Below are 16,761 nucleotides of genomic sequence, written 5' to 3' on the forward strand. Positions count from 1 at the left end.
TATATCAGGTTAAATTATTTATTTATTTTTGTTTTGATGATAAATGGAGCCAGCCTCCAAAAGTAATTAACCTGTCCTGTGTTTTTTTCCTTATTCAACACTGTCCAGACACTAATGTTGGTTGTCTTTACATTACAATAATAATGAAAGTTTACGTCACTTTACCTCCTGAGTGACAGCAGGCAGCTAGGCTCCTGATTGGTTAACGCAGCGTGAATTGACGCCAAAGTTCAGATTTTTCAACTTCGGGCGGCAGACGCGATTGGCGTCAAACGCGTGAATGCACAAAATGCACCATTCGCGCGTAACGCGTCAGACGTTCAATTCGCGCGAACTTGACGCGCGAATGAGGCGTATTCGCGTCTACCGCGCCGCGCTCTATGCATCATTCGCGCCGCAGGAATTTTTTACGCGCGTAATGCGTCTTTGCATTGACTTAACATTGAAATCACTCGCGCCTGACGCGCTATTCGCGTCCGGTGTGAACGCAGCAGAGGTTTCACAAAAGCATTTGTCTTAAGATGGTTATTTATATCTTCAACTTTAGTGTGTCAATAGGAAATACAAACATTACTTTTGCTAATAGAACAGATTAGAATAGAAGAACAGGGAGCCCTGCAACAGATGTCATGACCCCCACTGTACATTGAGAAGTCTGAGAAGCAATTGAGACAGCCTATTCTCCAAGAAGCTTGGAACTAGAGGTCTTCACAGGCCCACCCGAACCTGAGGACCCGGGACACGACCCGTATGGTCAGCCGGGTCCCATTCTTGTACTTCGGGTCCCGGGTCTGTTTAACATCTGCAGTGATGCGATGACTTACCAATTGACAATTGGCTCTTTTATTTAGAAGGCGGGACTTATTCCACCATATCGTTTTTTGACAGATGACGTGCATTATTGCCGTTGCCGCGATTTTTTTAGATATTGTGGTTGGAGTTCGTTCCCTTTGTACATCTAAAATCTATGGTCAGACACGTCTCAGAGAGCACAGATGACAGCAAATTAGTAATGCTAACGTCAGTGACCGTGGCGCTGAATGAGCAATCGTTATTATAGTTTAAAGGCGCAAACAGTGGAAGTTATTGCAGTTTGCAAGATACAAAAAAAGCTGCAAAGTCGCGTTTGTCATCCGCCACCGTGACAGCAAGTGGACTTTTGAAGCTGAAATAATGAGTGTATTATACATGCCCTTTCAATCCGCAAGAGAGGAACAACATGGATGCTATTATACCAACTATCTTGGCAAGGAGGATGGATTGGATCATATGTGTCACGGTCAGGTACAGGAGAGAAGGTTACTAATGTCACATTAGGTAAGACACAAAGTATTATTTTCACAACTTGTAAATTTACTTGTTAATAGCAATTATCTGTGGGATCGGTTCAATCGGGTCTGTGTGTCCCGGTCGGGTCTGCAATCGCGATGTCAGCCTGTGCGATTATATGACGGCAAATGCTGCGATTTTATTAAATAAGTGTATGTGTGGACATGAACGCCCATTCTCTCTGAGAGCTGTTTGCCCATTTTCTACACCGCTAATAAAAAGATGACCAGTCAGTCTCAGTTTAGGGAGTGGCACGTGTGGTCATGTGAGTTTCCGGTGTTCAGCGAGGAAATCAGGTGAAGATGGACGCCGAGCAGACCGACACTGAACTGGTGGCCAGAAAAGATAACACAAAAACACAGATCACAGCTTGGCGATATGTTAATATAATACGCGAGCCTGACATGTAAATAAGCTCAAACTCCAAAACTGTCATTCTCGGTGTAGTCAGAGAACTCTGCTTCAAACAGTCGCGGAAGAGACCCAATCAGAGCGGGAGTCGAGACCGGGAGATTTAAAGTTCCGCCGGCTGATGCGCACTCTAATGGTGCGTTCAGACCAGAGGCGTCGAGAGCGTCAAATCGACCGGAAGTCATTCATTTTGTATGACGGCCAGCGTCTCTCGGCGGCGAGGCGAGTCTTGGGCGGTGTGGGCGTCAGAGGAAAGTTCAAGTGCGGCCAACATTATGGTAATGAGCTTTGATGCGGTTCGGTGGCAACCTATAGGAATATATAGGTGCTCCGCTCTAGCGAAGTCTAGAGAGCACAACCGTGTAAACTTTGGTTCCCACCAAACATTAGTTACGAAAACAAAATGGAGGAGAAACTGATTATTGCCGTGACGGGTTTTCCCGTAATATTTGATCTGTCCCCGTTTGCTTACAGGGATATAAATAAAATGTAAAAAAACGATGCGTGGATAAAGGTGTCTGAAATTGTTGGTGTGCCAGGTGAGTTGATGAAGTGGATATTATGGTTTATATAATATTATATAAAAATATTTCATGAGGATATATGCTACTTAAGACATGTCGTCAAAAAGATACCGGTCGACATGTCTGGATGTTTTGTGGCCCCTTTAAATATAGTTCACAAAACCAAGCATTCTCAATGAACATTGCCGCCTATTTCAAATACGTCAGAGCGTCCACGAATTTGTTGGCAGGGCAGCCTGAGCGAATTTTGACGCTCTCGCCCGCCTCTGGTTTGAACGTACGGTAACACGGAGTTGCTCGTCTCTCACCCCTGCTGTCTTCAGCTTGCAACGTGTTGCATCATTGATGAGATCATCATAAGATCAATCTTACGTGAAAAATAACATTAAAATTACAACAACTACTAAAACAACAACAGTTTTAGTGGTTTGATTGAGTGAACCACACTTTTATATCCAGTTTCCTTTTAAAAAAACATTTTTACATCCTGCTTAAATGTCCCTGTTTGTTTGGACAATCTTATTTTCGTGAAAATCTGTATGTTCTTATTTTATTTAGGTGTAATATTGAGTAAATAACAAGTTTGCAGTAATGCACATATATTGTTTAATTTTGTAAAAATATTTTTATTTGAAAACGCTGTGCATTTATAGTTGTTGTTGTTGCTAGTTTGTATGTTTGAGTTGAAAAATACACATTTCAGCATTATCCTTGATAACCAAGTAAGTTGGCTCATGTTACCCTTTGTTAATTATATCGCAATCGCATATCGCAATATTAGCCTCAATAATCGCAATATCACATTTTCCCCAAATCATGTAGCCCTACTTCAGACACATGGTGGACTTTAGAAACAACGATAGTTAAAGGGTTAACAGGCTGCACAATGAAGACTCACTGGCTTTTTACCAAAATAGCAATATGCATTTGGAATTAGTATAACCAGAGGTTCTTTTTACTGGCTGTTTTTAAGGTAAAAAAAAAGCACAACGGCATGCTGTTTATCTCTTTATCTTTACCGGCATGTGAACGTGCATCCCGTCGAGAACAAGGCTATTTTTTAGCATGCAACAATGCATTGTTTGTGACATGAAAAATTATGTTGTTTGCCTATATGTCGAGTTCTTTGTACCTGATGCAAACAAAATATTAAAATAATAAAAAAGCATGCTAACAAAGAAATTATGTCTCATTTCTTGCCGCTCCATGCACATGAGCGTGGAGTGATGACTTTTGAACTTGAGCGACAACTCGCTCCACTCTGCTCACATGCTCTACCCCTGACATCACATTACTCATACCATGATATTTGTTTTTACCTCTAAAGATGCAGTGAGCGATTTTTCTGCGGCTGGAGGGAAGTTGGCCAACCCAGATATTACCTGAAAAAATAAACAAACAACTTAAAGTCAGCCTATTTATACCATCATCAAACATCAAGAACACTTGAACGGTCATTACAGTTCTCGCTCACTGGACAGGCCCTAAAAAACTTTTCACCAATAAAATTTTGATCACCTCCAGTTTGAATATTTAATCATAGACTAATCTCTTTTTATTATCATATTAATCACACAGGCACAGAGAAAGCACTGACTGGCCTGTTTTTTTAATCGGGAACTACATCAACCGGTGCTAAAGCCAAATGATCGGGGATGAGTCAAAATCCTCCCCTGAGGTGGACCACTTTTATTTTGGGGGCTTTTTGTCCTTTTTGTAGCTTGAAAGCCCATTGTCACTGTAGGTTTTCATTTTTTTGTAACAAGAGCAGCATGACAATTGTCCAAAATGTGTTGTTTTGTGTTCCAAGGATAAAAAGATATTCATACTGTACGGGTTGTTTGGCATGACATGGGGGTGACTTCCCAATTTTCATACTAAGATGGCCACGGCATGTACAGTATATTCAAAACGAATTGCTGTGCATTATTCTGGGATTATTATGTACAATTTTAGCCCATGCCACAGGTGTGATTGGATACGTTTTAAGAACTGTAATGTCTTCAATGAGAGGTGGCGTTCTTACTTTAGCGACGGCCTGTTGCAAACGGTAAAGAGAGTTAACCACCGTGATATTCCTCCTCTGGCCCTCTGTCAGGGGCCCGATCACCTGACTGGCATCACCCTGCGTACACAGCTGAGAGAAAGGGAGAAAAATAGAAATTAAACACGATTAAACGGACAGTTCACCACAACATGGAAATTATGTAACCATTTACTTATACTCGTGTTGTTCTAAACCGGAGAAAGCCAGTGGACCAACATGAATGCGAGCCAAACAAAATGTCTCTGTGTTCAATGAGTAAATAATTGCAGAGTAAACATCAAAAGCGCGGCAACCACAGGCTGCTTCTAATTTCCTCAGATCTCCTGGTGTTCGTTTGAGGTCAGAGGCGCTGGGCTCACTGGTGGCACAGCGGTCAGCTTGCTGGGACACGACCGTCACCATGGAGCTCAAAACCAGAGGCAGCTGGCATTGTGGGCAGGGGGGTGAGCGACGGGGAGAGGAGAAATGGGGCCAGCTCAGTGCCAAACCACAGGAACTAACAAGCAGAGAGTTGTCTCAGTCACGATCCGACCGCAGCACACAAACACGTATTCATGCAGCACTGCTGCCTACTGACATAAACCAACAACACTGTCGACAAAACAGACTAAACAACTCCAACTTGAAATTGTAAAGACGTGGTACAGATGGAGAAATAAAATTGGACATGTCAAGAGTATGTTTGGTCATTTCACCCAAAAATCTAAAGTAAGAAATAAGGAATTACGGTACATTTTGCAGTAAGAAAATTAAGCCTTCTGTAGGACCACTGAGATTTTTTTCGACGTGTTGTGCATTCTGAGATTATATTCTGCTCAATACAATTGTACAGAGGGGGTTATCCGAGTTACCATAGACTTTCTGTCAGCTCAAACCAGTCTGGCCATCAACAAACCTTTGATATTGACAACAAAACAATTCATAACTGTTTTCAATACAAATACATGTTAGCAATTCACAATTAATGTAATTTTACTGTGTGGGGCATAAACATAACGTGCACTTAAAGGGCACTTTAAAAAAAAAAAATCAATTGTATTCGATCATGTCACGGAGATCAAAATTTTTCCCCATTCTGATGGTTGATATGAACATTAACTGAAGCTCCTGACCCGCATATGCATGATTTTATGCACTGCAGCCACAGGATTGGCAGATTAGTTAATCATATGCATGATTTTATGCACTGCAGCCACAGGATTGGCAGATTAGTTAATCATATGCATGATTTTATGCACTGCAGCCACAGGATTGGCAGATTAGTTAATCATATGCATGATTGTTGGTGCCAGATGGGCTGGTTTGAGTATTTCTGGGATTTTCACACACAAAAGTCTCTAGAATTTACTCCGAATGGTGCCAAAAACAAAAAACATCCAGTGAGGGCAGTTCTGTGGATGGAAACGCCTTGTTGATGAGAGAGGTCAACGGAGAATGGCCAGACTGGTTTGAACCGACAAAGTCTACAGTAACTCGGATAACCACTCTGTACAATTGCGATGAGAAGAATTTAATTTAATAGAGTGCTATTCTGAGATGCGGTTTGGCACTGTTTTGGCGGCACAAGGGGGACCTACACAATATTAGGCAGGTGGTTTTAATGTTTGAAATGCTTTCATGCTTGAAAAATCCCCATTAAATTACATGAATGAATGAATGAACGTTACATATATATTGCGCTTTTCTGACACTACACTTTAAGCGCTTTACACAGTGATCAGGGAACTCTCCTCAACCACCAGCAGTGTGCAGCATCCACCTGGATGATGCGATGGCAGCCATAGTGTGCCAGTACGCTCACCACACACCAGCTATTAGTGGAGAGAAGAGTTATGGAGCCAATTTATGGATGGGGATTATTGGGAGGCCATGATTGAGAAGGGCCAATGGGAGAATTTAGGCAGGACATGGCGGTTACACCCCTACTCTTTAAAAATAATTGCTCTAGGATTTTTAATGACCACAGAAAGTCAGGACCTCGGTCTCACCCGAAGGACGGTGCCTTTTTACAGTATAGTGTGCTTGTCACTATACTGGGGCATTAGGACAGCACCCCGAATACCTCTTCCAGCAGCAACCTTAGTTTTTTATTCCCCCAGGAGGTCTCCCATCCAGCTACTGACCAGCCTCAACCCTTCAGTGGCAACCAGTCTTGAGCAACAGGGAGATATGGCTTCTGTAGTAGTAAGCGCTTTATAGTTAAATTACAGTATTTTGTTTTAGAACTTAAAAGCAGCAAAAATGACCCGTCCTGTTTCAATAAGAAATACGGCAACATATAACAAAAAAATTAGACCAAGTTCCAAATGGGGAACTACTATATTACTCATACTATTCCTGTCGTATCTATATACTTCAAAAGTAGCATGAGTTGTATGTATTTTGAACATAGCATGTCCATGTCAAGCGATTTAACTGGGTCTTCAATGGTCCTAAAAACAGGCATCATCAAATATATAATATTATTGAGTTTGACGTGAATGCACCGCTCTCTGCCTAAACAGTGCAGTACACGTGTTGCTAAGAACATACAACATACAACTCAAAAGAACACAAACGGTAAAAAACAACATTCTGCAAGAGACCGCACCTCTTATCATAGGTGGTGGAGGGCCTGGGGATATAAAATTGGGGGAGAATCACACACCGTCTGCGAGGAAAAGCCACCTAGGATAGTGGCAGCATGGTTGCCATGGCAACGGTCTAAAAATGGCAAGGCAACGGTTAATTCACTTTTCCAGTGTCAGGTGTGGAAATAGCGAGTGAGGTGAAGTAACGCTAGCGATGCACAATCAGCTTCATAGTGGGCTGCTCCATCAAACCTGATGGTTATATAAAGCATTGCCTCTGCTGCATAACTGCAGTCGCCATCTTTACACAATACAGTAATAAAGTACTGTAAGATTAAGTGTGCAGTGCGACCCGAGGCTTGCGGTAATCCTTTCTGACGACCTAAACACTCTCAACACTCTCTAATTCTTGGAGAACAGCATTGTCTTCAAATAATTCCCCTACAGCAATATTTTGCATAAAATTTTAATATTGTTTATATACTTAGTCAACAATTTTAATCAGTAGTTTTATATTTTTTGATCATTTTTAATTCAGTTATGTCATTCATAGTTCAAAGTTTGTAACATTGTGATTCACCGTGTGATTTTGATTTTATGTACTCCCTATGGAAGAAATTAATGGGAAAAATAACCAAGATCACTTAAAAAGTGGACGGGCACCGTTGCGCTCTATGGTTTCCATGCGGCCATCTGATTGGTCCGTAATGATGTACATAATCAGGATACTGGCCTCAGCTCAAATGCATCATGTGGGGAAGTTCTGTGATGTAAGAAGCCCTCTCACATCTGATCTCCGGCATCCATGTGCATATTCATGCCAGCAATTCCATCTATGATTCTGATCATTCTCCCTGCATTCGGAGAAGTTCCCTTTCCATTATCACAGCAGGAAGGATATTTACATTTATGCATTTGGCAGACGCTTTTATCCAAAGCGACTTACAGTGCACTTATTACAGGGACAATCCCCCCGGAGCAACCTGGAGTTAAGTGTCTTACTCAAGGACACAATGGTGGTGGCTGTGGGGATCGAACCAGCGACCATCTGATTACAATGATTTTTACTCTAGTTGAATTCGAAAGGCGTGACGTCATTCCACCACCAAACAACCGCGCACATAGCCAATGGAACGTCCTCAACATCATCGGTGTTGATGCAATGCTATGCACATGTGCAATACTGATATGGAGAATGAATAAGACTGTAGTTGATATGAAAATGCATTGTGTGTTTCTTGTGTGTTTGTCTTTTAACGTGAGTCTGACAGAACATCACAGCCTATATTTGTGCCTTTTCAGTGCAGAGCCTGAACGCATTTTACAAATCATAGTTGATTTAAACCATGCAAGAAGCCGAAATATTTCTTCTGATCAAACTAAAGCACCCTAGGAGAACAAAGTCGGCGATTAAAATTAGTTTGTTGAAGGTGAATGCCAATAATGCAGGTTTTTCTCCCCGCTTTTAGCGCTGTATCGCTTCTTTGCCTTATAAAACTTGTTACGGAGTCCTTCCCACTTTTGGCGACAAGTTATTTGATCCGAGTTCATAAAAACTCTTATCTCGCTCTACCCTTTTGTCATGGCCATGCTTTCTTTGTAGAGCTTGTGCTGCAAATCACATAAAAAGTATACTTCTGCACAAAGTATACTTTTTTATCCCCATCTAATTTAATAGAAAAGAAAAAAAGATAGTTGGGTCCGGAACGACATGAGGATGAGTAAATGATGTCAGGATTGTCCTTTTTGACTGAACTTTCCCTTTAATCAGAAAATGACGTTTTAAAGAACTGCATAAAGTCTTAAAGATACAAATTGTGCATTTTCTGTTTCATTTTCTCTGGATTCCATGTAAAATCTTTTAATTAAATGTTAGGAGCAAATGGTGTTTAATTAAATTGATCTATATAGTTTTAGGTAATAGATTATCTGTGGCACAAGGTGCTTGCATTTGCGATATTGCTAACAGATATTAATAATAATAATACAACCATTTAATACTACATAAATGTTATTATTGCTACTTTTTGAATATTACATTTTTATACAGTAGTCTCATTTTTCTGTCTTCAATTTGATGCACCCATTTGAATAGAGCTTTCATGTTAGTTGGACTTTTATTTTGACAGACCTTTGAGTTCTTCCTGTTTTTGAAGGGTTAGTTATATAAAGCTTTCCCATTAGTGCTGCGATACTCCCGTCGCGAGTTCAGTCCGTTTGTACTCCAAACACACTGCATGAAAATTAAGTACCAGTAGTGTGTGTTGCATTTGTGTGTGTGGGAATCATATAACAAAGCAGTGCATCAAGTCTTGTTCATTCTGTAGCATGCAGCACATGCGACTGTATATTATTTAATTAAATAAATTCTTCTGCTGTTTAATGATCACACTTGGCCTATTGAAGCTGACCATCACCCCTGGAGTCGCAGGTTTGAATCCAGGGCGTGCCGAGTGACTCCAGCAGGCCTCCTAAGCAACCAAATTGTCCCGGTTGCTAGGGAGGGTAGAGTCACATGGGGTAACCTCCTCGTGGCCGCTAGTTGTGCGTGGTTGCTGCGGAGAATAGCGTGGGCCTCCACACGCGCTACGTCTCCACGGTAACGCACTCGACAAGCCACGTGATTCCACGGGGTTCGTCCTCCGCCACCCGGATTGAGGCGAGACACTACGCCACCATGAGGTCTTAGAGCGCATTGGGTACTGGGCATTCCAAATTGGGGAGAAAAGGGGAGAACACCCCCAAAAAAAAACAGCATTTTAAAATTGGTCAGATCAGCTATATGCATTGGAAAGATAAGAGTCTAAGCTTTAAACCAACACCTATTTTGTGTAGATCAAGCTAGTGGTTAACTATTACTGTTAAAAAGAAAATGTGTTCATCAGTGCACCCTAGAGGGCCCGGTTACCGGGTCACTCCTGGTTCAAGAGGTCAAAACTTCATTATGTTTCTATATGTTTCAAGGGACTGTGTGCTCTGACATCACACTTCGCTAGTGCCTTCTCCCTCGCAACAAATACAATCTATTGTGAGCAAATTTAAAGTTCCTTATGACAAAATGCAACAGTCAAATGCCAAAGAGTGGTGGTGGTGTAGTGGTCTAAAGAACATAACTGGTAATCTGGTAATCAGAAGGTCACTGGTTCGATCCTGGTTCGATCCCCACAGCCACCACCATTGTGTCCTTTAGCAAGGCACTTAACTCCAGGTTGCTCCGGGGGGGATTGTCTCTGTAATAAGTGCACTGTAAGTCACTTTGGATAAAAGCGTCTGCCAAATGCATAAATGTAAATGTAAATGTAAAGACAGCCTTCCAAACACCTCTAATAATATCATATACTCTTTGTTGGCAGCGAAATTGCCTGCCAGCTCAATTGAGCAGCTACCAACCAAGCAACTACTGCAATCTGATGCGACCGCACTCCTTATCCTCGTCTTCGCCTGATTGGTTGACCTGCTATTTTTAGTCCAAAACAACTAGTAACTCTAACAAGCTTGGTTCGGTTCCTTTCCTCTCGTCCAGGTCACGACTCACAGCAGGTGCTCTGATTCTCTTGTGCTCATTGAGACAAGCCCTGCCCTTCCCCTGCTCTCATAACGAGCTCAGTTGCTGATTGTTTTTGTGTGTCACCTCCACGTGGGGTTGAGGGCCATGAGAGCCTACAGCATCTCGAGTTCAGCCCAGCTGATTATCTGTGTGTGTGTGTGTGTGTGTGTGTGTGTGTGTGTCTTACCAACTGCTCTGACTTCACGCAAAAGAGCTGCACAGTCTTGGCGGCGTTCTTGGCCACCGCGATCGTCAGTCCGGGGTCCACTGATGCAACATTCAGCTCGCTAACGGGTAGACAACAACACTGGATCAACTCAACAAATCACAGTCAAAAATAACTGTATACGAGTAGTTAAAGAGGTAGTTTATACAAATATGACCCTTACGTTTCCAAACCAGTTTGATTTTCTTTCTTGTGTTGAACACAAAGGAAACGAAAGTGAACTGAGATTTTCCTGCCAAGTTCTATACAGCGAAATAAAAGTATAAAAACGACTTTCATTTCTATTATAGTATTATAGTGCACTATATATCCTTTATATGATGTCATATGACAATCTAAGTCGGTATTCACTGATGTTGCTCTTCGTCGCATCTATGAAATCTCCTTTGTGATGTTCACGCTAATATGTGACCAGTGGTTGGTGTAATCTAATTTAAAAGTAATTCATTACTGTAATCGAATTACTTTTAAGTACAAAAGTAGCATTACATTAAAAATTGTGAATCTGACTTTTAATTGTTAATTACTTTAAAGTACATTTCATTGGGTTATAAATGTCTAAAATAATATTATTTATGTGCAATACGTGTAAAACACGACTTATGTTAATATGCACGTCTGTTTGTGTTTCTGTGACTGCTGAAGGATGTATGCCCAATTACAAGTCATTGTAAGGGTGCAACGTGGGTCTGAGAGTATGACTAATATGTGACAATGAATAAGGAAATATAGACATTATTTTGAATTCATTGAGCAGAAAACCACAAACTTTATTAAAGTTGAACGTTTTTAAAAAGTGACTTTAAAGTTATCAGTAATATTATTACTTTTGCAATGACGTAATCCGTACAGTCAATAAACTGATTAATGTTTTAGAGAAATAATTAATCATTTGTACTGAATTGTTGTTTTGAGGAACTTACCCAACACTGGATGAGATCAATCACGTTGCACTAAAGTTTGAATATTCAGAAGTGCAAATGAGATTTGAGAGCCATCAGTGAAGGAACATTTTCAATGTAAAATGACTGCGATTTCCTCATACAAAGCTATCGTATGGCTTCTGAAGACTTGGAATATAGCGCTGTGACAGGGCGGAGGCCGGGGCTGGGTCGTGATTATACACACCCGGTCCCTTATCAGGCTAATTAAGCCTTCGAGAGGGATAAAGGCCGATTGCGGACGGTGGTACGATGAGAGAGAGATCGTTTACGGACATGTCTGTCATGTGTGTGTTTGTCTTTTGTTTAAGTTAATCATTAAAATATTGTTTATATCACCAGGTCGGTTCTCGCCTCTGGTGCCGAAATCCAGGAAAGAGGAGGGATATGCCGTAGTAGAGTTCTCGCCACTACCATCCAGCCTAACAGAGCAGCCACGGCGGTCTGCAGAGGAATGGAGGAGCCCGGCCGCCTGGAAGCGGAGGAACGGCCTCCACCCGCAAGGGGAGAAGGGGCTCCCCTACCAGCCGCTCCAGGCATCCCCTACCGGCCGCTGAAACGGACCGCCGACCGTGAGCGGGGAGGGGCTCGCTGCCGACCGCCTGGAGCGGGAGACCCCTTCTGTTCCCTGAGAATGCGGCGGGGCGTTCCGTCCGCCAGGGGCTGGAGGACTGCCTCTGATCCGCCCAGAGAGGTGTGGCTGTCATCCATTAGAGGGTTTAGGAGTGGCAGAGGAACAAGCTACGGCGTATCGGAGAACTGGCGAGTAAGTGTTTTTTTTTTTTCCATCTCTCTCTCACTGGCCGATCCACGCTGGCCTTTCCCCTCTCGTTTAAATTTCAGTGTTTTTTTGGGGGGTACTACACTGTTACAGGAAGTACCCCCCCACCACCCCCCATCCCATAGATACTTTTATGGTACTAATATGGTTTTTGGCAACAAAACTCACTGTCCATTTTCATTTGTGGGAAACATTCATCTGCAAATTATCGGCTGTGTTTGATGTTAAAAAGTAATTCATATTGGTTTGGAACGACATTAGAGTGAATAAATGATGACAGTATTTTTTATTAATGGGTGAATTATTAATTGAACTGCTTATAGTTAATAGCATATTAAATAATCATACAGTGGAGGTGTACCTGGCTATGGTCTTTATGATGCTGTCCAGTTCGTCATTAGAGGGCGGGTTTCGCCCCCCTTGAGGGAACACAAGGTTGATGGGGTCAAAGAGGCGGGACAGAGACTTGGACAGGTACGCTGCTTCATACGGCTGCAGGGAATCCTTCAGATCTTTCTCTGGACTGGAACAAAACAAATCCAAAATGTTCTTCTATTGTTACTGTTATTCTGTATTACCAGAACGTTCGTAGACATAGCGTGTGTGGAGGCTTCACGCTATTCTCCGCGGCATCCACGCACAACTCACCGCGTGCCCCACCGAGAGTAAACAACATTATAGTGACCACGAGGAGGTTACCCCATGTGACTCTACCCTCCCTAGCAACCGGGCCAATTTGGTTGCTAAGGAGACCTGGCTGGAGTCACTCAGCACACGCTGGATTCAAACTCACGACTCCAAGGTTGATAGTCAGCGTCTTTACTCGCTAAGCTACCCAGACCCCCTGAACTCGTTAATCTTGACAGGATTTGGGGTTTGTTGAAATGTTTTTGAGATTCACCTTGATATTATCTGCACTTACACATGCCTTTGACATCCCTAAACAATATGTAAAAACTTAAGTAAAACAACAACAACTAAAAATGCCAGAAAGAAAGAAAGCTAGACACAAACACATTACATTGAGGACAGAAAGAGCCTTAAACTCAAACATGAAAGCTTTCTGCAGTTCTCATCTCTCAGTCTCCCGAAACTTAACACAATGGATGCACTTGCAAAAAATAAATAAAAACGCCTACAGTAAACAACTCTACCACAAAGACTTTTTCAGAAGTAGTTTATAAGTGCCAAATATAGATTTACTTTCTAAATGGAAAACAATATTAAAAAGTTTACCCTAAATCCCCCCTGACATATCAACCGCATTTGTCAGTTTTTGACGAGAAGTGCCTGTTTTAACTGCTGCAGCAGCGTCATGCATCTTGACGAGCTTTTTAGAGCTGAATTATGTGATAAGCATCATGATTATAGGACTTTGAGAGTGTTTGACAACATGTCTGAAAGTGAGGTTTCTTTGCTTTTAAATTAATATTTCCATTCTGGTGAAATGCAGATGTCGAAGTCTGACATGTTCATATTATGAAAATAAATTGTGCCATTTTTGTTTGACAGTTGGGGACTGAATGCTAAAGTATTACATGCTAATAGTATTTCAATCCTTTACAACAATTAACCATAGTTATATCATAGTATACACTGTACCATTAACCATTTTTTGGGCAGTATACACATTTTTTGCCTATTTTTAAAATTTATGAATTTCCATTTCATAAAATTCCATCAAATGTAATTGTGTAATGTTTAACAAAATCAAATGAATAAAAACTGTAATTATTTTATTAAAGATTACTCAATTCAATTTTATATACATTTTATGAAATTTAAATGTGTAAATCTTAAATATAGGCTAAAATATTTTGTTGTAAAAAAAAAAAAAAGATTTTACATTAAAGAAAAATAACTCCATTTGAGGACCATTAATATTTATTACAGTGTGACATTATTTCCATGATAATTAAAGGCATTTCCCTTCCAGATTTGAATTACTGATATATATATATATATACACACACACACATATACATATACAAAATGAGAATAACCCTTTTGGACTGAATTATTTTATTTAAATTTAGTACTAAAACACTACCATGATTTATGCTTTTGTGTTTTACTATTTCAATAATATATCATTATTTTTACCACATTATACTAATGAGAATAAGATGTTTTTGCTTTACGGTGATGGGAATGTGCTTAACTGTCATGAAAATAATGCCATAATGCAAAGCCTTAATTCTTTATTTGAAAATACACTGGTGGCTAAAAGTTTTTGAAGTTTCAGATTTTGCTCTTCTGGAAAGAAATTGGTACTTTTATTCCCCAAAGTGGCATTCAACTGATCACAATGTATAGTCAGGACATTAATAACATGAAAAATTACTATTGCGATTTGATAATAAAATCCTCCGTGTGCAGCAATGACAGCTTTGCAGATCCTTGTTATTCTAGCGGTCAGTTTGTCCAGATACTCAGGTGACCTTTCACCCCACACTTCCTGTAGCACTTGCCATAGATGTGGCTGTCTTGTCGGGCACTTCTCACGCACCTCACAGTCAAGCTGATCCCACAAAAGCTCAATGGGGTTCAGATCCGTAACACTCTTTTCCAATTATCTGTTGTCCAATGTCTGTGTTTCTTTGCCCACTCTAAACTTTTATTTGTGTTTTTCTGTTTCGAAAGTGGCTTTTTCTTTGCAGTTCTTCCCATAAGACCTCCTGAGTCTTCTCTTTACTGTTGTACATGAAACTGGTGTTGAGCGGGTAGAATTCAATGAAGCTGTCAGCGGAGGACATGTGAGGCGTCTATTTCTCAATCTAGAGACTCTGATGTACTCATCCTCTTGTTTAGTTGTACTTCTGGTCTTCCACATCTCTTTCTGTCCTTGTTAGAGACAGTTGTCCTTTATCTTTGACGACTGTAGTGACACCTTTGTATGAAATCTTCAGTTTTGGCCATTTCAAGCCTTGTATCGCCTTCATTCCTCAAAACAATGATTGACTGATGAGTTTCTAGAGAAAGTTGTTTCTTTTTTGACATTTTTGACCTTATATTGACCTTAAGACATGCCAGTCTATTACATACTGTGCAACTCAAAAACAAACACAAACACAATGTTCAGCTTCATTTAATGAACCAAATATATTTCAGCTGTGTTTGATATAATGGCAAGTGATTTTCTAGTATCAAATGATCAATTTAGCATGATTACTCAAGGATGAGGTGTTGGAGTGATGCTGCTGTCTAGATTTGATCAAAAATGACTTTTTTCAAACAGTGATGGTGCTGTTTTATATATCAGTAATGTCCTGACTACACATTGAGATTCATTTCTGTAAGGGTCTAAATGTAATCAGATTGTTAGTAATGTTTCAGATTGCTCGAAAATGTATATTCATTACAACAGAATTATAAACCTGACACAATTAGATATTATGTACATATAAACATGTATATATCCTGTTAGTACTCACTCATAGTCTGGTTTAGTCCTGATGAACAGGTCATCTGTATCATTCTCTGACACTGGCAGCTCCATATCCAGACCTGCACTGCTGCTCACTAGCGCCCCCTGTATACTGGCACTGTACTGCTGCAGTCGCTTCCACAACTCATTATACAGCCTCAGGAGTTTAGGGTACTCTCCCTCCAGAGCCTGTTTCAGGAAGGTTGATGCTGGGAACACATAAATATAATGAGAGAATCGAATGTGCTTCAGAGGTCACCATCGATTTTTAATCAAGCCTGGATTGGGTCACTATTTTTTATTTTCTCCCCAATTTGGAACACCCAATTCCCAATGCACTATGTCCACGTGGTGGCGTAGTGACTCGCTTCAATCCGGGTGGCGGAGGACGAATCTCAGTTGCGTCTGAGACCGTCAATCCACGCATCTTATCACGTGGCTTGTTGAGCGCGTTACCATGGTGACATAGTGCACATGGAGGCTTCACGCTATTCTCCGCGGCATCCATGCACAACTCGCCACGCGCCCCCACTGAAAACGAGAACCACATTATAGCAACCACGAGGAGGTTACCCCATGTGACTCTACCCTCCCTAGCAACCGGGCCAATTGGTTGCTTAGGAAGCCTGACTGGAGTCACTCAGCACGCCCAGGTGTGGTAGTCAGTGTCTTTACCCAGACCCCCCTGGATTGGGTCACATATTGACTTTATTGACGAAAATACGTCCCATTATGAAACATTAGCTAATGCATTAGGTATCATGAACAAACAAACAATGAACATTTAATGTTTTAAAGCATTTATTAATCTTAGTTAATACAAATGAAATTGTTAATTGGTAGTTTGTTAGTTCACAGTGCATTAAATATGAACAATTTAAACATTAATTTTTACATTTTATAATTAACTTTAACCAAGATTAATAAGTGCTATAAAAGTATTGTTCACTGTTAGTTC

At 40.9% G+C, this 16,761-nt stretch overlaps 1 protein-coding gene across 1 annotated transcript in view; it reads right to left on the bottom strand.

Annotated features, from left to right (window-relative positions):
- The window catches only part of LOC127639281 (conserved oligomeric Golgi complex subunit 5-like), a 107,426-nt gene that overhangs the window by 14,015 nt on the left and 76,650 nt on the right, over positions 1 to 16,761 (bottom strand). The window contains exons 12-16 of the mRNA XM_052121209.1: positions 15,811 to 16,012; positions 12,738 to 12,899; positions 10,616 to 10,715; positions 4,291 to 4,401; positions 3,584 to 3,646 (exon numbers count right to left, since the gene is read on the bottom strand). Of these exons, the coding sequence (XP_051977169.1) occupies positions 3,584 to 3,646; positions 4,291 to 4,401; positions 10,616 to 10,715; positions 12,738 to 12,899; positions 15,811 to 16,012 (638 nt within the window). The remainder of the gene's footprint in view (positions 1 to 3,583; positions 3,647 to 4,290; positions 4,402 to 10,615; positions 10,716 to 12,737; positions 12,900 to 15,810; positions 16,013 to 16,761) is intronic.

Source organism: Xyrauchen texanus, chromosome 47 (genome assembly GCF_025860055.1).
Source record: "Xyrauchen texanus isolate HMW12.3.18 chromosome 47, RBS_HiC_50CHRs, whole genome shotgun sequence".
Lineage (NCBI taxonomy): Eukaryota > Metazoa > Chordata > Actinopteri > Cypriniformes > Catostomidae > Xyrauchen > Xyrauchen texanus.